Genomic DNA, 24541 nt, shown 5'->3' on the forward strand with positions numbered 1-24541 from the left:
CTTTAGAGGTATTTGAACTTAATAAGAAGTAAGGTATTTCTATTACCTTATTTGCATTTCTTTTATCTATTATTGAGGTTGTAAGTAACCAGTGACTAACAGCATCTAATTGGTACACAAATGCATTATAACCAACATGTTTTGTATCTCATATAGGTAAACAAACAAAAGATAAATGTCAACCTCAGGAAGAAATGTAACACAGTTACAATGTGAGATGCCTTAGCGTAGAAAAAATGATTAGCAACTAATTTATGGGTAATAAACAAACAACTCTTTTCAAACCAAATTTTAAAATTCATTAAAAAGGTGTCTACTATTTTTCTGTACTGACTACAGAGATTCACTTTCGTTGCAACCTTCATCCTAAAGACGTTCTCAAATAATTTTTTCTGTGGCGTATCTTTAAAAATTCAACCACAGAAATGTGTTGAATAACACTGACCTGTGCCCAATGAAATGACTTACTAAAAAATCAAATGGCATTTCTTTAATGTACAATGTAAAATTCATTTTAATTATCTAAATTTAATTACTGGGTAGTTGCTTAAGTAGAAGGGATGATGGCTGGTAATACCCAGCAGCAGTAACACAGGTAATTATGGAATTTTCCAAGAGAAAAATGCTGGCTATTACACGAGTACAAATTTAAAAGATACAAGTGGGAGGGAGACACTCACCATCATCTCGACCAGGCTGAAAGCTGCTACCCCTCTTCAGAGACGCCGTCTGGCCTAGATGACCCGGCAAGGAGGCACGCACGTCGCCGTCCAGGTCCAGCGTGGCGCTGTGAAGGCCCGGTGGCCCTGGAAGAGAGAAGCAGCGTTTCCATGGACTCACAGAGCTTACTAAGTGATTTAATGGACCTCTTCTCTGAGAGATTTCTTGCTCAACCGTTCCATTCTTTTTTTTAAAGAAGACATCTACTAAAGTAAAACCAGAAATATTTTCTCTAAATAGCTTTTAAAAGTCACTCCCACCATACAGATTTGGAGGATTAAATCTATTACTCTGGCTTAATACAGACATGTAACTTACATATCATTTCAGAATGAATGTTCAGCAAAACGGAGGGGAGGGGGTTCCATAAACATAAAAATCAGGATGAAAAATTCTTTTTTGAAAAGCAACTTGGCACTTGGAAAGGAGGGTACAGGGTTTAATGGAGCAGACTTAACAGCATAAATCTTTGACTTCCCCCTTAAAATTTAAATCTCCAAATACCACAACTTCTTTCTTTGCAATGTGGGATGTGATTTCTTATTTCTATTCCCACTGCCAGCCACCTAGTTGGGACCCTTTTCACCCCACACTTAATATTCTAGAAGCCTAACACTTCACTAGAGAATGTCAAGACATTCTCTTTATTGTCCTGGATTAATACCACCAAAATACTGCTATCTTGATTCTCTTCTCAGAAGTCTTCCAGAAAACCCTCAGAATTCCAACCCAAATTATCTAAGAACCAGGAAACACTTTTTCTAAGATGGTTCTCCAGAGTCACCAGGAATGGAATCCCGTGTTGCTAATCCTGTTAGTGAGAGGCTGGCATTATGGGTAGAATTCGCCTTGTCAGCCTGCAGAGTTGCTATAACCAGCACTCTGAGCTCTGCGGCTGAGCATTCAAAGACCTCCAAAACAAGCTGAATTCAATAAACATTTACAGGGTGCTTACGGTGCAGAGGACACTATGAAAATGCATCTTTCATTTTCCTGCCTCACTTCCTACCCTTTTCATCATCCTCCCCATCCTGTTAATAAACACAAGTCGCCTCCTGCTGTCCCAGCTCAAAGTGCTGCCTACTTTCCCTGCCCTCCGAATGAACACCGTCTCATTGACTCAACATTCTGCCTTCTGCTGTTCATTAACAGTTCCAATCAGAACTTCTCGGGGATAAGGATCAATATTAAGTCTCTGTCCACAGCTGGATCTTCTGCATATAATTCCTTCAATATACACTGAGTGACTGATACTAAATTATTCAATAAGAATGCTCTTCCTTTGTTTTATAACTTAACAGAATATGAAAAGCGTATAGATTTGTTTCCAAGGGCAAAAGATGAAACCCATTTATAAAATAATGATTTTATGCCAATGATAGTGTCAGTTATTCAGTAGCATCAAACAAGTCTTTACTGAGCCCTCCCATGTGCCAGGAATTGCAGGCCCCTGGGATATGGCGGTGGGTTAACAGGTAAAGGCCTGTCCTCAAGGTGTTTACATCCTGGCAGTGGAGGCAGAAAATCAAGACATAAGTGAATACAATATAAGCAAAGAGTCTGCTTTCATGGCTCCTCCCATCATGAGCCACTCAGCATGATACGGTATGAGCTATCTCCCCGCCTCCTCACAGATTCTACCAGGCAGGTTTTACAGAAATAGAAACCAAGTCATTTGAACAGATATTTTCAGTGGAACGGCATTTTATTAAATACCCATGATGTTTCACCTACTATGCTAAATGCTTTATTTACATGCACTTCTACTTTGGAACACATTAAATCTAGGATAAGACTTGTAGAATTCAATATTTTAAAATAGCAAGAAAAATGAGAGTAAGAAAACACAAAGATGGAGAAATAATGTTTTTTATAATTGATTTTTTCCCCATCTCAAAGAGGGATTTGTGTGCAAGCTTTGAAGATTTATGACATTTTCCTCTGAAGTTTACAGAGTCACCACTGCTATTAATTGTAGCATTCAAGAAATTAATATCAAAATATCAATTTTCTGACATATTTTAAAAGGAAATGTAGGGACTTCCCTGGTAGCGCAGTGGTTGGGAATCTGCCTGCCAATGCAGGGGACACAAGTTCCAGCCCTGGTCTGGGAGGATCCCACATGCCACGGAGCAACTAAGCCTGTGGCCACAGCTACTGAGCCCGCATGCCACAACTACTGAAGCCCATGCACCTAGAGCCAGCGCTCCACAAGAGAAGCCCGCGCACCGCAATGAAGAAGAGCCCCCACTCGCCACAACTAGAGAAAGCCCGCGCACAGCGACAAAGACCCAACGCAGCCAAAAAAAAATAGATCAATTTATATAAAAAAGGAAATGTAAAAAAGCCCAAACTTGGCACCATATTAAGTATTTGTATAAAATGTGTAATTTATGTAAACATGTATATTGAAAGGTGCAAGAAGAGAATGCTTTAATTCAAAACGTTATAAGTTACTACCCTTGAAGGTTTCAGGACTATAAATTTTTGATTAGAAGGAAAACCTCCTAGTTTCCTGAATACACACTGTATACCATTCCTACAAAAATATACAATGATCATTAAGTAGATCCTCAGAAAAAGTTTTTCCCCGTAACTGGTGTGTTTACAGCATTAATTTAAATGCATGATATTAAGTCCTGTATAGTTTAATTTAAATAAACTTGAATTTTGAAACTGTTAAAAGACTGATTTATTTTTCCCTTTAATGGCAGAAACTATTAAGAACATGCGTTCCTTCTATTAGAAACCATATCATCATTTTCTACGATATCAGGAAAAGAAAGCTTACCAAGAACTAATTTCTTATTTGGAAGTGTCTGTCGAATGGCAGCAAGGACAGCACAGTAGCAGGGAGAGGACGGCCCCCAGACCCTGGGGACAGACGCGTCTGTGGGCGTGCTGGGCCGAGGGTCCGGCAGGTGGTGCCCTGCACAGCCCGGGGACCAGCCCTGCAGTGGGAGCCCGGGCCTGAGCCCAGAACTCGCTCTCCTCTAACAGACTGCTCCTTTCTCTGGTCAGAGAAAGTCTTGCAATGAGTAATCTTATGGGGAATTAGGAGGATTGTCCTTTGAGGAGAAAATTAATGAAAACATTTAAAATCTCAGTTGTCAGAAATTATTTACTATCAAGTGTCAAGAAAAAAAAAAAAACTTGAGGATTCTGACACTCCTTTTAAACTTAAATTACATGACGATATTTATACCCCACAAAATTATTACAAATATGAAGTGCTTCTGATGATAAACAAACATTATTATAAAAGAAAGAAAAAGATGAAAAAAAGTTTCTGTAACATAAAATCAGCAAAAGGTTTTAAAATATAAGAAATCCGTTCATTTGCTCTTGACTGTTTTACCTCACAATACGATAGCAGTATCTCTTGATATGTTTAAGAGAAATGTTATATAAAATATACTGTTATAAATGAGAGTAACTAGGAAGTTTCATAATATCATGCTCTTATTTATGTGCAGACCATACACAAATGAAAATTATGTTACTTCGTATATTTTCCCTGAAAACACTAAATTATCTGCCCTGATATCCACCTAAGGATGGTGTTCAATACATATATACACAGGACTTGGGTTTTTCATTAGAAGCTCAGTTTGCACTAAGATGTTCTGCAGGTGACACAGCCTAAAGTTTTTGTAAAATTGTGTTTGACTTTGTCTTTTTCTAACCTAAAACTGCATTAATGAGTTATGGGAGGTCATTTGTTTTCTTGAGAGTAGATTTTCTCTAGAAATGAACTGCTCCTACGATTTTATCCCTGACGAAAGTTTTTCTCAAATAGGATCACAGCCCAGCTTTCCCTCATCTGTGCTCACGCTGACAACTGCTCCCTATCCCAGGGGCCCCCACTCTGTGGCAGAAGGAGTCACAGGCGGCATATGCTTCTTCACCTGTAAAAATCAGGGCTTGAACTACACAAGCCTTAGTGTCTTTTTTAGCTCTAAAATTCTGATTCTATGATACAAAATCTGAATTTGAAACTTTGAACCACCGCTTATTCCGCTCCCTGGAATAGTTTGAGACAACTGAGGGTGATGATTAGCAGTGCTGTTTAAATGTATAAACAGTCTCTGCCTCTACACAGAGAGCACACGTGAGCGTTAAGTCGTAAAAGGAAATTTCATCAAGAAAATATTAAAGGCGACAAAAACAGTAACAGGGAAAACGTCACTAGGATTTCATACTTGTTATTGTGGACCTTACAGCTTGGCTATTTTAGAGGCACCAAGCAGAGTAACCAATAAATACCCTCAAATGACAGTGTGCTGATAAGATCAAGATTACTTGGCTGCAATCTGTCCAAGTTATCTGAGGAATAACTATGGGGAAAGATTGCTCTCCTGACAAAACTTCACACAGCAACACTTCCATCAGTACAGTATTTCCAGTCCTAAAATTCTATATGGTGTTTGTAGGGGGAAAAAAAAAAAAAAAAAGGATACTAAAAAAATTCTAGAACTAAATAATCCTAGGGTATAGCTGTATCTTCTAAATTCCATGAACTAATATTTGAGTTTTTACCAATACATCAAAGAAAACATATATATCTTATCTACATATGCTTGGAAGAAGCATCTTGGAAGAAAAACTCTTTTAAACACTTAAAATTTTTTTAAAAATGACTAAACTTCTTAATTACTGACACTTGATAGAAGAAACGTTCACATGTTGAGGTCTGGGGAAGACATTCTGGCTTATACACGCGTTAACTTGCATTTTATACTAACTGGAACAGCCTGTTTGTGGCTGTTCAATCAAACATACATTGTACGTCTGCTTTAATTATTACAGAAAAGGGCACAGTGGCCAGAAGTAAAGAATGTCCACGCTAAAAGTAAAGATAAAATGCCTGTCTCCCTGGGCCACCAATGCTGGTCCTTCTTGAATGGTGAGATTCCCTTCCCAGGTGCCAAGGCCACACTGACTCGCCGTGTACATGCTGGTCTGTATCCCTGACGTGTTTGATGTTCTTTCTTCTGACAAGATATAAAACTGTGCTGAAAACCATGCTTCTCTGGAACAGTTCCTCAGAGTTATCTGAGAGGCTGTCTTCTGGGCTACAGTCCTCAGTTTGGCTCAAATAAAACTCTTTTCTATCAAATAAAATTCTTTTCCCATTACAGATCGTTTATTTTCGTTGACACACTTGAGTCAACATTCTTTTTCTCCGGTTTAAATAAAGCTTCTAAAACATGCTACCAGCATTCTCAAAGGGAACTATTTTTCTAATTGTGAGTATGCAGGAGAAATTTAACAGATTACAAATAAATATAAAATTAGAAAAATCACCTTTGGAATACTATATAAACAAAACAGAAATTTACTTTTAATAAGAGAAAAACAGAAAATCTGTCTTCAGAAGTTGCAGAAGTAACTTTCCTCAGAACACTAACAATCCCAGCTGCTTCACCAAGAGTGAAAGTGGCAGCACAGAAACCAAGTTTAAAGCGTATTACTTTTCTAAAAGAAAAACTATTTATCTTTCACAATTTGCTATGAACGAGTTGAAAGATTTGCTATTTTTTTTCCAACTATGAGATTTTTACCAGATAAAAAGTCTTCAGCTTTATGCGAACTTAAGAGATATGGCAAGATTTTCTGCAAAGCTCAAAAACTTAAGGGTTTACCTTAAAACTCTGAGTCCGACAAAAAACTGATAATGGCTTTAGGAAGATTTGTAAGAAATGCTTGTTATACCAAGGATTCCATATCACACATCAGCCAAATCCTTTCAACTCCAGCTATCTGGGTGCGCTCTCCCTTCTTTAAATGCAGTGGTCAGTATGTGTTTACCAGACTCCCTGAGACACAAAGGGCAGGAGAGGCTTTTCTGCGGAGGGGGAGGCCTGCAGATGTGAGCCAGGTGATACATCCGCCATGTGTACTCGGCCCCCGGCCTCCCGCCCAGCTTTCTCCCAGCCCACGTGGTACGGGGAGCCCTGGTCTACAGCCAACTCTCCAGGTGGCCCACTTCCTCAGCCCGAAACACCTCCAAACACACTTTCCTGCGCACAGCAGGCCCCTGTCCTGAGCAGCAGCCGGACCACCCCCTGCCACTTGTTGACCGTGCTCGGGGCCAGGAGCCTCTGCAGACACAGGCCGGCTGGACTCCTGTCAAGCACAGCACACACAAAGGTCGGTGACTGGGATGGGGTGGGTGCAGCAAGGCAGCTACCAACCTCCAAGAATGAGACTGTGTCCACAGATAAGAATGTTCTTTTTGATCTGATGCTTCTATACATACATTTAAAGTTCCTATGGGGTACTTCCTCAATTTAAAGGGGATCGTTTAATCCAAATTAAACCAAGGAAGGCGTATTTAACAGGCCGCATAACCTCACTCCACTTCTTAGGGCTGCGGGCCAAATTCTGAACTGTATTCCAACATCGTTCGGAAAAAAGCTGAAAGGAAGAGACGTATTTTAAAAGCAAGACTACAGGTGTGAACCTTGAAGAAGCACTTCTCAGCTAACATTGGCTATATAAGCAAGAACCATACATCGTAACAAGCTGGTTAGGTGAATAACCAAAACCAAATTATTTATGCTTTTATTTAAGTACGACCCTTTTCTGCAGTTATATACAGATTTAAGTAGAGAGCACCTACTTAGACTGTATAAGCAATAGAATTATTACAAAAATGACAACAGGAGACATAAAATATCTGTACCCCTGAATATTCTAAAATTACCAGGCAATGCTAGCAATTCAAGGTGTGCGGGGCATTTACTGTCAAAGCCGTTTTCTCTGAAGGCTGGAGGTGTGTCTCCCCGCAGACAGACAGTGAGCCAAGCAGAAAAGACCCAGCGCTGGGACGTCACGCGGAGAGGTCCTCCTGACGGAAGCCCTGCTGCCCTGTCTGACCTGACACAGACAGACGCTGCCACCAGGTGACCAGAACCGAGCACAAAACGAGGCAAGTCTCACTCCTCCAACCATACCCAACAGCTGGGGAAGCACTGACAGGACCTGTGAATGAACGCTGTGCTATTTGAACAGTAAATCAAATGCTCAAGTGCTAGTTTACCGACTTCTAAAAAACTGTTTAAATTACTAGTATTAATTACTAGTCCTCATTTTAATTTGGAAGCTAAATTTGTCTTTTCAAATTAGATTAAAAAACAAATTTACAATCACGTAAAATCCTGCTAAGCTGTCAGGTAATTAAAACTGCTTATGTAAACTTATACTGTTTACAAACAACAGCGACAATTTCTAACAGGATGCACTGTGAATCTAATTCATGGCACACTGAGTATCACCTAGGTTTCTTCTCTTTCTGAGAAAAAGGACAAAAGGGAAAGGAAAACCAGACCACCACTTTGCTGGAGAGAAGATTTTTGCTATTACAGTCATAAACTGGTACTTTTCTTCTGTTCCTCTCTCCTGAATCTACCTTCTTCTGTATATCCTTTATGGCTTACGAATCTCAAAGTAAGTGAATAAAATCCCACTACAAGTATTTAGAAGCACTGCCTCTTCTAAGGCCAACTGAAGCAACAGTGAGCAGGTAAAGCACAATTCACATCGGGAGGACTCAGTCACAGGGACGGGAAGGTGGAGACCAAACCAGTGTCGCCTACCTGTACTTGCAGGAGCTGTGCCTTTTCTTCTTTTTAAATCAACGTCTATCATTCTGGTTTCACGTTGGTATAATAAACATTCAGGAGAGAAACTACTTTTTAAATCTCCAAAAAAGAAACTTCATAAAAGAAGCTTCCTAATGTACAACCTCATGCTAACAACTTTAAAATAAAAAATTAGAAATTTTATTAGAAATCTATGTATAAACGTTTACTGTCTAAATTTTTAAACATAGAAACATTTTTGTAGTTACGTAGACGATCTGACGAATCTGCTGCCAATTTCCTAATGGAGGCTTGCAACCTAATCTGGTGCCCAGGAGCTACCTGATGCCAAATTGTGGAAATACTAGAATTATATTTTTTTAACCCCAGTGATTATCTACATAAAGGCCACATCTTTATTTTTTAAATATCAAGAAAAAATACAGTTTAGTTATACTAAATTGATGAAACTGTACAAAAATTTAAAATGTACTTTATGCATGTATTTGATGAGCTTGAATTGAAAATACAGCCTTTTTATTTCAGCAAGTCATTAATAATCTGCTCTGTTTGAAATAATTAAAAGAGTAGATAATTAGCCTCTATTCTTAACATTTTTCCTCTATAATAGATCCGTACTGTGATGGTTCAGAATAAACCTTTCAGGTGTGACGTATCTCTAAGTTTTCAAAGAGAACCTGAGCCACATGGAAATGTGTTCCCTTCTGCTGTGTGACTCTATGGCTTCCATTCTAAATGCGTCACTTGCCTCTGCTCTAATATGTCCTCTGGGAAGCCCTAGCGGTGCAGACAGCAGAAAGCAGAGATAACTGCTCTAGATGCTTCTCCCTGGAGTCACCCCATGTAGTCAGCACATATTTTAAATGAGTTTAGAGTTAAACTCATTTTCAGAACAAAGGAAAAAACACACCTTTGAAGGCTACCTTTCAAAATCCTGTTTGAGAATGTCCGTAGGGGGTTAAACCAAAGGCTTTTCCTGACAGGAAACCTGAAGATTTAGTCTAATTTTGGCCCTATTTCACAGAAATTTTAAGAGACAAATGACACTTCTTATAAGGCAGTAAAAGTTTTGGAAGAGAAGCTGTAGAGTTGACTAGCTCAAGCTGGAAGAAAACAGACCCTTCCATAGGTGTTTATGCTTTCAAGATGAATTTTTTTTTTAATGTTGATCTTTATTCTTGTTTTTTTCCTCCTATTTGTCTCCCCTTAGAAAAACAGAAAGATCACATTTGGGCTACAGAGGAGGCCGCGGAAGCGGAGTGAGGAACTCCCGGATACTTGGCAGGGTGTGTTGAGGCGTAATGCTCATCTCCTGTCTGTGTCCTGGTGTGCAACATCTAGGGGCACCATCTACCAGGTTCGTATGCGTTATTATTATAAAAATTGGAATCCAGAGAAGGCTCTAATGCAGTGTTTATAAAAATATCAACCCTATGACCCAATGAATGCTGCTGACCAATGAATGCTTCATATACAGAAGAATGTAACCTGGACAAATGTGGCTTTTTTATGTAGGACTGCTGTCTCTGAAAATCTATCACCATCTTGGCTCATGAACTTTTCTTGAAGACCACAAGACTAAATACAATTAACATTTTAACCCAAAGCACCATGTAAAGACTTAAAAAAAAAAAAAAAACTTGTATGTTAATTAGGTTTCTTAAATTCATGCATAAAAACCAGCTTTACTTACAAAGACACAAAGAAGTCTTTTCCTGTCTAAAATATTTACAGTCTATCTTTTTAAAATCGTATTTCACCTCACAAGACTGGGTTATCAATCAGTTACAAGCATTTCTCTGGTGTTAAAAGTCCAAGTACAGGTGTTAACAAATAGAAGAACTTACAATTCATTCTTTAGATTTAGAATGCAACAAGCTTTCATTTTGAAAATAGGTTCTGGAGAAGACCTGAATGAAAGCAATGCAGCTTCACAAAAAGGCACTGCCATCATCGTGCCATCTGTCACCATGTTCAGAAACACACTTCATGAAATATTATCTTCAACCACAGAACACAGAGAGGTCTGTGGAACCACCATGCAGGACACGGAGAAGCTGGGCTGTCCGTCACCTGGCTTCTCTGAGGCAGCTTCCTCACGTGCAAAACAGATCCAAGTCATGTACCAAACCAGACAACTTCCCAGGTTTCTTCCAGACCCAAAATGTTGTGATTACGAGAGGATGGCCAACAGAAAGTCCAAATGATGTTTAGGAGACTTGCCCTCATACTGACTGCATTTCTATTACACCTAACTAGGACGCTCATAAATATCAATTAGGAGTCTATCGGGAACAATCGGGTGTAGATTACATGAAAGAAAAATTGTACTTATTCCCAGCAAACGTATAATTAAGGCCAATATCTTACATAAACACACCCACACATGCACATGCCTATGCTATATAATGACATTACCTGTACACGGGTAGGCAGGTGCACAGTAAAGAGCTGGCGTGTCCACTGACATACGCACACTCTGATGACAACAACCAGGAAGGCATCTAGGTGCCAAGTGGCCAAAGTGGACACTATGTCACCACGGCTAATTCTTCTAGGAAACACAAGTTCTGTCTCCATCTGTGTCACTTCTCGTATCATCTGCCTTTGCACTGGCTATCGATTAAAAAGCCACATTAAGTACATAGTATCCGTGTACTTAAAAAGATACTGGAGGTATTAAACTGCTTTTGAATTTGACAATTAACTGAATACTTGATATTAAGAAACCACATTTCAGGTAATGATAATAGTATTTTAGTTACAGTTTTCACAAAGCATCTTTACCTTTGAAAATTACATACTGAAATAATTATGGATGAAATAATGTGACCTGCTTCCAAAATAATTCAGGGTGAGGGAGGCGGTGTAGATAAAACGAGACTGGCTGTGAGGGGATAACTGTCAAAACTAGGCAGGTACACGGGAGGTTGTGGTATCACCTTTGGTGCTCTTAAGTATGTTTGGAATTCTCCAAAATAAAATAATAAGAACTCCTTCTGATGGTGAGCTCAAAAGAACACACCAACTTTCCAACTGAAAGACAGTTATCTGTTGGGACTGTCTATACTGTTCATATTAGTCGTGTTTGCCGACAACAGGTGGGCACGGCTCAGGATGTTCCTCTGAATGTCAAGGACGATTAAATCCTAACCTATAAACATCTGACTAATGAATTTAGGAAATTTACATTGTATTGTCACAAAATCTGTGGAGTAAGTTCAAAGAGTCGTAAACTGTTATGTTTCACTTCCTAATTTTAAAGACCAACTTATGAAAATAACTTTAGGTAAACCTCATCACTAACAAAAGGATCCATGTAATGCACATTCCTCCAAGTACTTCATATGCGAGCGGCAACTTCTACAACAGGCTTGGTCAGAGTGAATAAAAAGGCAGGTCTCCAGTTACACAGAAGCTAGTGTCTTTTTTTTTTCTTCCAGAAATGCTGATTTTCAGCAGTTTTGGATAAATACATATAGCAATACATAACACCAAGATGGCAGGGCAGGAATCCATTAGGTAAGGGTGTGTCTCTATTTATCTTCAAGAAAGATTCAGACCTTTAGTGATGGAATATCGGTTATTAGATCCTTCAGGTATGGGTGTGACAATAAGGCATATGAATTTTCCTGGCACTTCTCCAATTTCAAATGGTCTATATGCTGTCTTCATAAATGACACATGCTTTCCAGAAATTCAAATATTTTCAGAACTAAATCATACAGTTGGATTGTTTCTTATAAGCCTGAGTAGGGAAAACGTTTGTCAGACCGTGATCCTGTTTGTATCACTGTATTTACAGCCTCTTCACTGGAGAGGGGAAGGGTGGCACTTACTGAGCACCTACTGGGTCTCTGGACTACTTCTCTGTGGCTCTTTCCCTGGAAAACTCACATCCCTCATTTAGGTTCAGTGGCAACAACACCTCCTCTAGGAAACTTCCTTGGGCCTCCCGCTAACGAGACTGAGGCAGAGTTCTGCACTCCCCACTTCGCAATACCTTTCACAAGTACACTTACGTAATAAACAACATGTGAATTGTTTAAAGACATAGGTCTCTCTCACTAGACTACAAGCTCCAAGAGGCCAGAGACCATGTGGGTCTTGCTCATCACGGCTCTTCAGTCCCGAGAGCACATCCACCACACTGATTACCAGCCCCGGCTGCACCACAGTCTCCTGGGAGCTTTAAAAAATACTGCTGCGTGGACTCCACTGCTAGAGAGTCTAATATAATGGTCAGGAATGGGGAGGATGCTGGGAAGTGACAGTCTTTAAAAAAACCCAGTGGGTTGTGACGGGCAGCCACGTCAAGAGTCCTGCCCAACAGAGCAGACTCAGTACACGAGAACCTGAGGACCTCTAAATATCCCCCAACGACCTCAGACTGTGCATATGTTGTTTGATGTCATTTTCACTTGCTAAAACTGTAAAATAACTAATGACATACTAGAAATTTAGATATGGCATCAGTGAAGAGATATTTGGGTTTTCCTAAACATCAACAATAGAAAAGAACAGACTCATAGCCGGAAAATACTCAACTCCAAGCCACCTAATTCACGACAAAACTAAACTATATATAAATAATCATGGCCTCTCTGTGGCACCTCCTTCTGTGCCAGGACTGCTCTCATGTTACTTTACTTTCTCGTCCGGAAACCTTGTAGGAATCGCTGTGCCTTATTTATACAATCTATTTGGTGTCTCAGGCCACTGAAACTGCATTTGCCAAGGTCACCAACAGCCTCAGCACAAAATCTAAAGGACACCCCTTTATCGGACTCTTCACCTTAAAACCCTTGCTGACCCTCCTTTCCCTCCCGGCTCCCTGGCCACCCTGCAGGTTTCTCCTCCACCAGTGCTGTAAAGAGCACTCCCTAGGACTCTGTCCTACATTCCTACATTTCCTTCCTTTTTCTCCTTCTTGGGTGAATATGTCAACTCCCAGGGACCATCTACGTGCAGAGCACACCCAAACCTCTCGCTCTTTAAATTCAGTTACCTACTGGACGCCTCCACTTGTTCGTCAGACAGCCGCACACCAACCGGTCCAAAGAAAAGGGAAGACCGTCTTCTCCTCCTCGCCCCAACCCCACGGTGCCCCATCCCCACCAGCTGCCAAGGTCAGACCTCTGGGCATCACCGAGCCCCTCTTACCCCTCCTTCCATCACCAGGTCCTGTCGATCGCAGGTTCCGGACAGCTCTCGAACCCCCTCCTCCTCCACACCCACGGCCCCCGTGCCGGCGAGATGCCTGAATCACCACAGCAGCCTCCTAACCGGCTCCACTGTCCCCGTCTCATCGGGTCTTTCCCAGGCTTCGAACCCCTGGACGAAGTCCATCCAGGCCCGGGGCCTCCTCACCCGGCCTCAAGTCCTGCCACTGTGCTGGTTGTGAACCAGCTGTGACTCTTCCTCCACTCTCCTCAGGGCCTGTGCTGGAGGCGGCCCGGCAGGCATTCCTCATCCTCTAGGTTCTCTGCTAACACAGAGTCCTGTCTAAGGCACGTCCCCAAACCTGCCATCTACCAGTCACAACCTGGTACTTGGTTAGTTGAGCTCCATGAGGGCTGGGACTGCGTCCGTGCACCTGGACTTGGCATGGTGCCTGGTGCGCAGCAGGGCTCAACATGCACTTGATGGAATAGTGAGTGTACTGTTCCTGTTGATCAAGACTAGTATCATTTCTACAACATCATGTCGCTTCCACAAGAGGTAACTGTTCTGTAAGCCGAACTTCTGTCAACACTGCCAGTCAGCCATGAGACAGGCATGCTGAGAGGGCTTTCCCCCTCCCCTGCTCTCTTACTCGCCCAGGGAGGATGCTAACCGGGGTGGGGGGCAGGTATAGTTACAAAGGGAACGACTCATCCCTCAATATAGAGCATTCCCAGAGTGTGTCGAGTGACGAGGGGGAGGACTCATGCAGGGAGAAAGGGTCTTGCCTTTGAGGTCCCGCACGCAGCCCTCCTGGCAGCTGTGCATGAGCTGGAGGATCCATCGGTGCTGGGCTCCGATGCACTGCCACGCAGGGTCGCCTGGCGCGTGGAGGTCAGACAGGTACCTGAAACAGCAAGGCCAAGGCTGACCCAGTCAGCTTCTGCTGCACAGCCATAATGAGGACAAGAGGAAAGCTAGCATATCTTAAAGTCATCACTTTTAAGAAAACCTAAAACTTTGTCAATTAGTAAAGCATTCGTCAATACTAGTCTTTAATATTCAGTTCTAAATGAAATATATTCAGATTTCTTTTCAGGCAATTAACAAACAATAAACCTACACTTTAAGAAGTTAGGACTTTATAAAAATACAACCAAGGAGACAAAGACAACTTGCAATGCCCCTATAACGCCCAGTGAGAGCGTATCTTTATGGTTACATTTTGTTCACAGAGTGTTTCTACTTAGTTCTCAGTCACACAGAAAACAGGTGAGAGCCAGCAGAGGCCTCAGTGTGAATATTTCTTCATTCCGTTCTGGTCTGAAATACGGCCACGAGGTGGCAGTGTGACCCTTTTTTCTGCAGGATCCAAACAGGGCAACACTATTACACAAAGAGATTTGGTGACAGCAAGCACTGACTTCTAAGTCTAAACTCTAATTCATGAGAAGATATTTCTCTAGAAAATACAGTATAGATGGGCATTTTTCTTAGTTTTTAAATAGTTCTTAAAATATTTAAAGTCTTCTTTCTCTGTAAAAATTCCAAACCCAGATAGACAACTTGAAAAATTTCTGCCAAATATCATTAAAAACTTGGCCCTCATGAAATATATAAATGTAACAAGTTAAATCCAATTAAATCAACCTCAAAAGCTGGACTTATTGTCTTAAAATAACTCTTAAACCCTAAGCTGTCTGTTGTCTTGGGGTTAAAAGTTTTGTTCAAGAATAAATTTTAATTAATGGTGACAAGCTGTGACCTCTAAACACGCAGCGACACACCTGGGCTTCTCTCCCCAGCTTCTGCAATACTGAGTATTTCCTTACTTAGCGGCTAATTAGAGGAGAAACAAGTTAGTGGCAAATAAAACACTGAGAAGAAACCTGACATCACATTCGGGAACGACCCACCTCCCCTGACCTCCACGGGCTAACAGGGAAGAATGGTTTCCGAAGACAGCGGGGTGTCCGGTGCGGGCTCCTCTCCTACCCGAGCCATGACCCTTTATTTATAGGGGCCAGGAGGCTGGCTGTGCTGAGAGTCTGGCAAATCAATTACCAGCATCCCCAGGAGGATCTAACAGGTGACGTTCAGCAAAGCCTTCAAAACCTAATCTGAGTCTTCCCCTCACACAGGCTTTCCTCTTCTATCCTCTGGAATGTAAATATGACAAATAGTACATTGTGTCATTTCTTTCCCCAAAACGTGAGCTTCCACCCTTCCTGCCAGGGAGGGACTGTCTGCCGGAGGTGCCCTCAGACAGGTCCTGCTGCACCTCCTGACGCTGGCACTCAACAGCAACCTCAGATCGGCAGCAGCAGTAAATACGGCACCGTCCCTGTCGGAGGGCGGCTTCCCTCCCTCTGTGTGCACACACCACCAGCAGCACACAGAGGGGCCGTCACAGGGCTCGCTCTCGAGCAGCACAGCAAGATCAACATGCCTTTCTGCTCAGCATCTTCTCAGATTATGTCTTTTTAGAATGCTGACTAGGTCCTCCCAAAATTTAATAATAATCCTCTTTCTATCATCTTGCTAATGGGTATTACATAAAAGAGTTTTATAAAGAAAGATAAATTTCTTGTCTCAGAAACTCTGCAGTGTCTCAGTTCAAAAGCACAACTTGTGCTAGGCTCTTCCTTGGTTAAATGACTTAATCCAATGAGCGTCTTCTTTTCTTTTAGTATGTAGTTTCATTTCAAACATCTTGGCTTAGCATATGATACAGGTTATTGTTATTTCTTTTAAATACGTGTTATCCGAGAACACTTTTTAAAAAACATTTTTAGAGGGCAGAAGGTAAGAAATGTTAATTATGATGAGCATAGGCTCAAAATTTTAAAATTTAAGAATTAAAGTCTTTAGCCATACTCGAACATGATTTTTAACAATTACCAAGGACAGAAAGAATCACACTGGCATGGAAGAAGTATGTGGTACTTTGCTTCTTACTTGAGCTACTAGCCTCACCAGAGTAAGGAGAGTGAAAAGAATCAGGATGTCTTTAGGTAGATACAGCAGTGAACCACAGCACAACAACACAGGGGCAATCTGACTCGCTCATTCCCTGTGCAACCTGGTTACGTGAGAGCTAAAAGATGGAGTGTTGCTGATGATAAAGTTGAGAGTCTCACCCCCACTTGGTGCTCAAAGGACTGTGCACCATAGATTCCAAAGTCCAACAGGTATTTGGCCTGGTTGCGATGTTGTTTTTCCTATTCATTAATAATGAAACCCATAATTTAAGAAGGATGATAAAATTGCTCAGTATCTTCTCAAAGTATCAAAAATAACATAATGATTAAAAAATAAGTAAATGACTTGACATTCTCAGTGACATTCTTGTTCTTTTCCCTTTAAAATGACAGGGAAAATAGGCCATTTTAAAGAATCTTTTTTAACACCCACCATCTTTTAAATGGTATCCAGTAGGTTAACCAGTCACAGGAACTGGACATGAGTAATCTACATAAATGGTAATTCGCTACACAAAGAAATCCTGCACTCAATAAGGTTTAGCGTGTGACTATCAGCAAATGAAAAAGAATAAGTGTAAACAGGTAAATAGACACAAAGCCCGATTAGTGAAGCAACACAGCAGAACACAGACAAGATGCTAACCAGCTATGTTTCCTACATGAGAGATTAACCTTCCTGTAACTCTGTTACTTTACATGTTAAAAAAAAAAAAAAAAGGCGGTTGGATAACTAACGTGCAGTTTATTCGCAGCATTAGATTTCTATGATTCTACAGGCCAGAAAAATCTCCGAAATGCATTCTTTCCTCTGGGGGCACTTAGAGAAAAGCAAAGACAGGCTGTGAAGCCAGACAGACAGGGAGGCCTGTGGCGGTGCGTGCTGAGCAGCGACCGCTCTGAGTCCCAGGTCCTCACCTGCGCGCCAGGTGTGATGCAGACACCGCATGGTGGCTGTGAGGCTCAGACACAGCTGCACAGGCTTGTTTGGGGGGGGGCAGTCAGCAGTTCCAGCGCCCCTGCGCCTGCTGAAGCCCCTCCCTCTCGGGCAACATGGTTCCCTCTATGCTGTGGTGTCCATGGCTTTTGCTGTTACTGCTGTCTTTTTCACGTAAGCCCTCCCACTTCCTTTTCAAGACTGCTTTCAGAATTTTCTCTGCTGCTGAGCCCCGGCCACTCTCGGGGCACCAGACACCCTCCCGCCTGTGGGACAGTGCCACCCTCGAAGCCAGTCAGGGAGTCCCCACCTGCGGGGGCCCACGGGGAGCGCCCCACAACCCCAGGCTGGGGAAGATGCTGGGGACGGGAGGAGGGGTGCAATGAGGCTACTTTTCCTTTCTCCAAACCGGCAGGATTTCCTTGCCTTTAAAGAGTGAGAGCTCCCAAATTTTTGAGTACACAAAAGAATTTTGGTGTCCTACACTAGGTATCCCTAAATTTCTGCTACTTGTCTTCCCTTTTACCGTTTCATCAGTCTCCCAATTTCCCCCAAATCAGCTTTAAGAGTTACATGATGTATGCAGCACTATCCAGACACATGTGATTTGTCAAAATTCTTGCAGAAGGTTTACCTTATATAACGTTTTTGGTCATGTAAGGTCGATGGTGTCTCAAGCAACTTATCCAGAAGTAATTCTCTTAAAGCTTCAATCCGTGTTTCTACTTCAGCATAATCTGTTTAAAAAGGAAAGAATTACACGACTTACAGAATGAAAATTTAAAATCCAATTACGGAAAGCAGAACAGTGGCTGCCTTGGGGTAGAGGGGCGACTGAGAAGAGGCAAGAGGGAAATTTCCGGAGTGATGAAAACGATCTCTCCAGGGTGTGGGTTCCATGGGCGTGGGTATTTGTCAAACTCACTGAGCTGCAACATGTAAGCCTGTGCATATCACTGCATGTAAATTTACCACAATAAAAATAAAATTATTTACAAATTTAATCAAGCCTTGTGATATTTCTCCCAGTTAATAAGGCATGACCATAAAGCATTTTAGGCTTTTCTTACTTTCTGTAACTCTAGCCTTAGAGATAATTTCAAAAGTTGTTTAGTTTACTTTAAAGTAGGGTTAGAATTCATAAATATATTGGTCTTTCTGAAGAGGGAAGATTAAAATGTAGATTTATGTTTCTGTAAAATATCTATAATTGATTCTTTCCAGAAGAAAAGACTTTAAATAGCAACATGATTAACAAGCAGCAAAGAATGTTCAAGACTAACCTATCCTACAGTTTTCACTCCATCTTAGTAAGAAAAGCCATCCTGTTACTTCTGAAGTAACTGTCTTACACCTGAGAAAGGGCACCATATAAACAAAAACTAAAACGAATGTAACATTCTTTGCAGACTACATTCCACATTCTTCCTGTAAAAGCAAAGTAGAAAATCTAAAAGTAATAAACAAATCTTACATTTCTTGAAAACTTGCACCTCCGTTTTCCCAAAAAGTGACTTGGCCTTTTCATAATCATTAATAACCACATCATAATCACCCTTTAAAATAAAGAAACATTTTGGAGACTGTCAGTAAAGTTTAATGAAGACATTTGGTTAAGATAAAAAACATCTTAACAACTCTTTAAAATTTATGACATCTATGACCATAGGTACATAAATATGCACTCTACCTTTTGGATATTCCTTTCAATACTTAGAGGAAGGTTGAAGAGAAACTTAAATCGCTGCAGCACATTGAGCGCATTTCTAGTGGAATCCGCCTTGTCCTTACGACCCAAGACTTCTTGAAACAATGTGTCCGCAGTGTTACTTGCTCCTATTTTAAAAGGACAAAAAGAAACTTAGATAAAAACTAATTTTAATCAGAAAATGTGTCACTGGACAAAAGAAATAAAATGTTAGACTGCTATTACACGTAATATTAAAACTCAGTAGACTTTTCTAAAAGTCAGCTATATTGGAGTTTTTTTTTTACGATTTGCTAAAATACAATTTCCTTTTTGCCTCTGAAGTCTTTTCATATGTGTATACCAGTTAATGGTATCCAATTAAGAATAACCATACTTACCGGGCCCAAATAAATTGTCTAATGTCAATCTACGTTTATTTTAGCTTCTTTTAAGTTTTACAGCATTATGGAACCTTAGGTTATTTCATTAATTCAGACAACAGGTTAAAACCCAAACACATACACACGTGCACACACAAGTACACTAGTTAAATTCTCTGGATTCAATATTTACAGATCCATAGTAATAAAAAAAAAACGGAAAAAATTTTTCAGAAAAGTTGTTCAAAAGAAATATTTTAGACCTAATCCTACTTCTACATAAAATTATCTAATTATGTAGCAGGCACAAAAAATGATATAAGCAATTTAAAATGTCAAACTTTAACACACCACTATTAATGAATATTTCTTAAATCAGCTTAATATTTCTTAAAATGATACACAGACTGGACATTCTATATATATGTATTTTTTTTACCTTAAAGACCTCAAACTCTATGAATCACTGTATGAAGGAGTTTCTTTATCTAAAGACAAAATTTACCGCGTACAAAAATAGTTAAGCTTTTTCAACTTGTGAATTATTTTTAATTAGTCACAAGGAAAGGGAAGAAAAAGGATAAACTTTTTTTGGCTGTTTGACCACTGCTCATAAAAAGTTTCTACATTATCTGGTCTAGTGACTATACTTTAAGCAAAGATGAAAAAAAACGACCTCAGTCTCGCTGGGTGGCTGGCATGCCGCATTCTCTGGTCCACACTGTGGGTGGCCTGAGTGTGTTAAAAGTCATCTTTGTAACATAATTGTTTTATCTAAATAATGTTTAAATTCTGTTGAAATTTTAAAGGCCTGGTATAAAAACTTTGTTTTGTCAGGACAGCTATTTTCACCACCTGCTATTTAATGTAGAATACTAAATTTCTACTCTGAGAAAAAAATATATTCCCTTCTTGCCACCAAACCATATAATGATGACTAAATGAATACTGGAAATGTGATTACGGTTAAAAGTATTTTTCTTGGAAGAAAATTAATATTAAGCATTTGTTTATCATTTAGAAATAAACTTCACAAATTGAGGCTTCATGAATGAATTAGATACGTGAATGGGGACTGAATATTTTTAAAGGTTGATTACTTATGTGTGCACTGCGGATGTTAAATCCCCAAGCACTTTCTCTACAATGAAGGAGTACAAAATATCAAAACTAGATTTTTTTTCATCTTATTTTAAAGACAATAAAAAAATACAAACTAATAATTTGAAACTCCCTTAAAAGTTATAACAAGCACAGGTAGAAAATCTGCTTAAAATTAAATAAAATATAAATATTTAATACAGAAAAACTTATAGGCAGAAATTATAAACTATAAAATTAAAATTTAATTTAGTTACACAAAAATGTATACATATAGAGAATTCTAAGTTACGTACAAATTTTAAGTCATGAAATTATGATTTTAATTTATAGATAATTTCTGTCCATAAATTATTCTGTTGCAAACTTTACTGCATTCACAATAAAATTCTGGGAGTTCATAGGTCTGATAACTGGATGATTATAGGCAGTAAGAAACGAAACATGAAAGCAGGGAAACCGAGATTTGTGCAAGTGGATAAAAAAGCAGCAGCAGCTCACCAGCCACACCTGAGGGCAGCTGAGAGAAGGGCGCGCTGGCCCCACGAGCGGAGGCAGGGCCGCCCTGAAGGCCACTTGCGCCAGCCCACGAGCAGCCCTGGGCACGTGCAGGCTGAAGGCTGTCCCCTTCCCCCCGCAGGGACACTGCATCATGGTCTGGGGGATGGATGCCCCCCCTGCACTGACAGCAATGACACTGGCCTCAGCTGGGCTGGCAGGGCAGTGATATTTTCCTCAGCATGAGACAGGGAGATGCGGATGGACCTGGAGGGCTCCACGCCACGTGCAGTCACAGGAAGACAGACCCTGAGTGGCTCCACTTACACGTGGAGCCTGAAAAGCCGAGCTCTTGTAAGCAGGCCGGGCTGGGGCCTCGGGGAGATGGATGCGCTCTGAGGATGTGATGCACAGCATCGGAAACAGAGCTAACAATGCTGTACTGTAGCCTGAAAGTGGCTTCAAGAGGAAATCTCAAACATTCTCATCACAAACAAATGGAATTACGTGTGGTGACAGCGCTGGCGGGGGTGGGGGTGAGGTGAACACGCGGCATCACAGACAGGTATCTAACCATCACACCGCGCACCTTAAACTTGCACAATGTCCTGTGTCAACTATTATCTCAGCAGAGCTGGAGAATAAGATGGGATGACAAGTCACTGCAGTACTGCCCACTGACCAATCAAACTCATACCTGCCCTCAAAGATGGAAAAACACTGTAACTGTGCCAGGAACCCGTCATCCACAAAAGCTAGTCATGTACTTCTGATGGCGCCTGGTCATTTCAAGCATGTTTATTAAAGTAAACACGAAGCTCTCTCTGGCCCCTTTTCATGGCACTGGCACCCAGCACAGAGGACAGTACGGGTGATGTATAACCTGCGTCTCTGCTTGATGGGAGCTGGGGGGGGGGATGGGAGGAGGCTTCCCCCTACACACCCACGACACAATAAAGCAATAAAGCTGAATGAAATTTAAGGTAACTTTTCAACGTATACTTAAATTCATAGCAAAACCAGGACACAAAGAGACTGAACAACCTGCTGTGTGTCTCGTTTCTCTTAACAGACTCCAGAAAACGGCCAGACAGGCAGCTATCTGACATTACAGGGCGACATTACATGAACAAGGTCACTACCTGAGTCACCTAGTGCTTGTTCCCAGCCAGGCCTGACGCTGGGGTCCTACAAACCGCTGTCACGTCACCAGTGCACACTTCTACCGGTTTCTCTTCTGGTCTCTATCCAGCTCCCTCCAGTGCATTCTCTGGACAGATGACAGAATGTTTTTTTAAAAGTTCACCATGTGAATTCCTTATGTAAAATCCTCCCACGGCTCACCAGTAGTCTCAAGATAAAGACAAACTCCACAACGCCGCACAGAGAGCTTGTCATGAGCAGACCCCTCGACCCGGCAGCCTCAGCCCTCACGTCTGCACCCCAGGGTACTCGGTCCTGCTTCATGGCCCACAGCCATCTCCCCTGAGGTCAGCGCCTTCTTCCTCATGTGGCCTGCCCCGCCCGGGATGCACCTGGGCCCACTTAGTGCCCACCGGCCAATGTCAGCCTGCCTGGCCTGTCCCCCTCCTCTCCTGAGGCTCGCAGCCCTCCCCCGTCCTCTCTCCATCGGGGCTCCGGGACCCCTACCAGCAGAGCACTGTCACACCACAATTTAATCCCCTGCCTATCTGGTCCTACTTTTTCACTGGATTATAAACTCTCGGAAGCAAAGCACAAGTTTCATCCTCCTGTCCCTGAAGAGGAATAAGAGCGCTCAATAAACGCTTACAGGGCAAGTGCCAGAAACCAGCCTCAGAACCAGTGCCCAGGACTCTGTCCCCTGAGGGAGGGACAGCACAGGGCCCATGTGCAGGACCACGTCAGTGATCGGGCAGCTGAACCGAGCAGAGCAAGCAATCCTAATAATCAACGTGAAAACGACGCTTGTTCTGTGACTTAGAAAATTTTTGCTGAAACATTGAAAACTTGCTTACTGTTGGTTATAGATCAATAAGAAAATGAAAAAACAGTAAAACTAATTTTTATTTAGCACACTATAATAAAAAACGTTAGGAACTGAAAATTCAAGTGTTTAATTTCTTTGTAAAATATATCATCAAGATAGCCCGCCTCTTCTTGTCATAAAGTTTACAGCACGTATCAAGCATCTTTTCTGCGCTCTGACAAACAATGACGCTCGTTTCCACGTCTGTCTGCTGTAATTCCAGCTTCACGGGTCAGCTCTGAGCGCTCCGTTGGCCTCACTCCCTCTGGGACAGCCTTACCTCCTCGTCACACCTTCCTGGCTTCGGTGGGGAAGTCCACCCTCACTGAGCTCCTCGGGCCTCCCAGTATCCACACCCCACCACAGCCACTTCTACAACCCAAGTCGCGCTGGATTTGAATTCCACTCACACTGTCATCACTTTCCCTTTTCTGATGCACTTTCATCTCTGTGGGCCAACTTCCCCTTCTGAGTCTCCATGTCTGTGAAATGTCTGCAAGCTTCTCTCTGGGAGACAAGGAGGCTGCCCACGGGCACACTCTGCTGTCTGAGCAGGGCCTGGCAAAGCGTCTGCAGTGGGTCCCCCGACTCTGCAGGAAGAGCAGCTGGGCATGTTACTGCTGAACGTTCAGTGGACCGCAGAGCTAGCAACCAGGTGTGTGCTTGATGCAACGTGGCAAGAACACTGGTCACTGAAACCCACGCATCCCAAACCAGCAAGGCAGTCTGTAGTTTAAAGCGCAGTCTCAGAGCCAGATGCACAGACACAGATCCCAGCTCTGCCACTTACTGCTGATGTGACTTTAGGTAACGCGTTCAATCCTTCTGAGCCTCAGTTTTTCGTCAATAAAAATGCGGGTTACAGCATAAGCCTCCCGGGGTTACCGCGGGGGCTGAGCATCTGTGGACTGTGGGAGCAAGCCCTGACACCAGTGAGGGGCACAGAGGTCTAGCTGTCCCAGCTCTGGCGACACACACCTAGACCACAGGGTCCCTCCCCGCACCTGCCTGCCTAGCCCAGCCACGCCAGGCACACGGGGCTACTTCGACTTAAAGCCAAATTATTAAGATTGAATAAAAATTAAATTCCTCAGCAATACTAGTTCCATTTTAAGTGCTCAAGAGCTACATTTCCATCATGGCAGAAGTTCTGTTGGACGGCGCTGTTCTATGCTCTTGGAACAGGTAACAACACAGAGTGAGATATGTGGATTTGATAGAAATTAACAGCCATCACTTCATCACTGGCTTGAAATCAAGAAGGAATTATTAAATACCAAGGCAAATATGAGAAACATGTATCAGTGAAAACAAAAAAGAATTTCAATGAAAGGCTTCAACGTTGATAAATTCTGAACAAAAGGGACTGAATTTCTTAGTCAACATCACCCTTTAGAAACAAAGTGGAAAAGGTGCCCAAATTTAAAAAACTTTCATTTAAAATAACTCAGGGAAA

General features: G+C 41.7%; 1 protein-coding gene across 10 annotated transcripts in view; it reads right to left on the bottom strand.

Moving 5' to 3' along the window:
* EXOC2 (exocyst complex component 2) overlaps positions 1 to 24541 on the bottom strand; it is a 155924-nt gene that overhangs the window by 69712 nt on the left and 61671 nt on the right. For all 10 annotated transcript variants that reach the window (XM_030760199.2, XM_030760200.2, XM_089918181.1 and 7 more), the window contains 5 exons: positions 19099 to 19244; positions 18883 to 18964; positions 18043 to 18145; positions 14279 to 14397; positions 681 to 806 (listed from right to left, as the gene is read on the bottom strand). In XM_030760199.2, the coding sequence (XP_030616059.2) occupies positions 681 to 806; positions 14279 to 14397; positions 18043 to 18145; positions 18883 to 18964; positions 19099 to 19244 (576 nt within the window). The remainder of the gene's footprint in view (positions 1 to 680; positions 807 to 14278; positions 14398 to 18042; positions 18146 to 18882; positions 18965 to 19098; positions 19245 to 24541) is intronic.

This window comes from Delphinapterus leucas, chromosome 10, assembly GCF_059928025.1.
Source record: "Delphinapterus leucas isolate spDelLeu-1000000601 "Yukka" chromosome 10, BTC_Dleu_Yukka2, whole genome shotgun sequence".
NCBI lineage: Eukaryota > Metazoa > Chordata > Mammalia > Artiodactyla > Monodontidae > Delphinapterus > Delphinapterus leucas.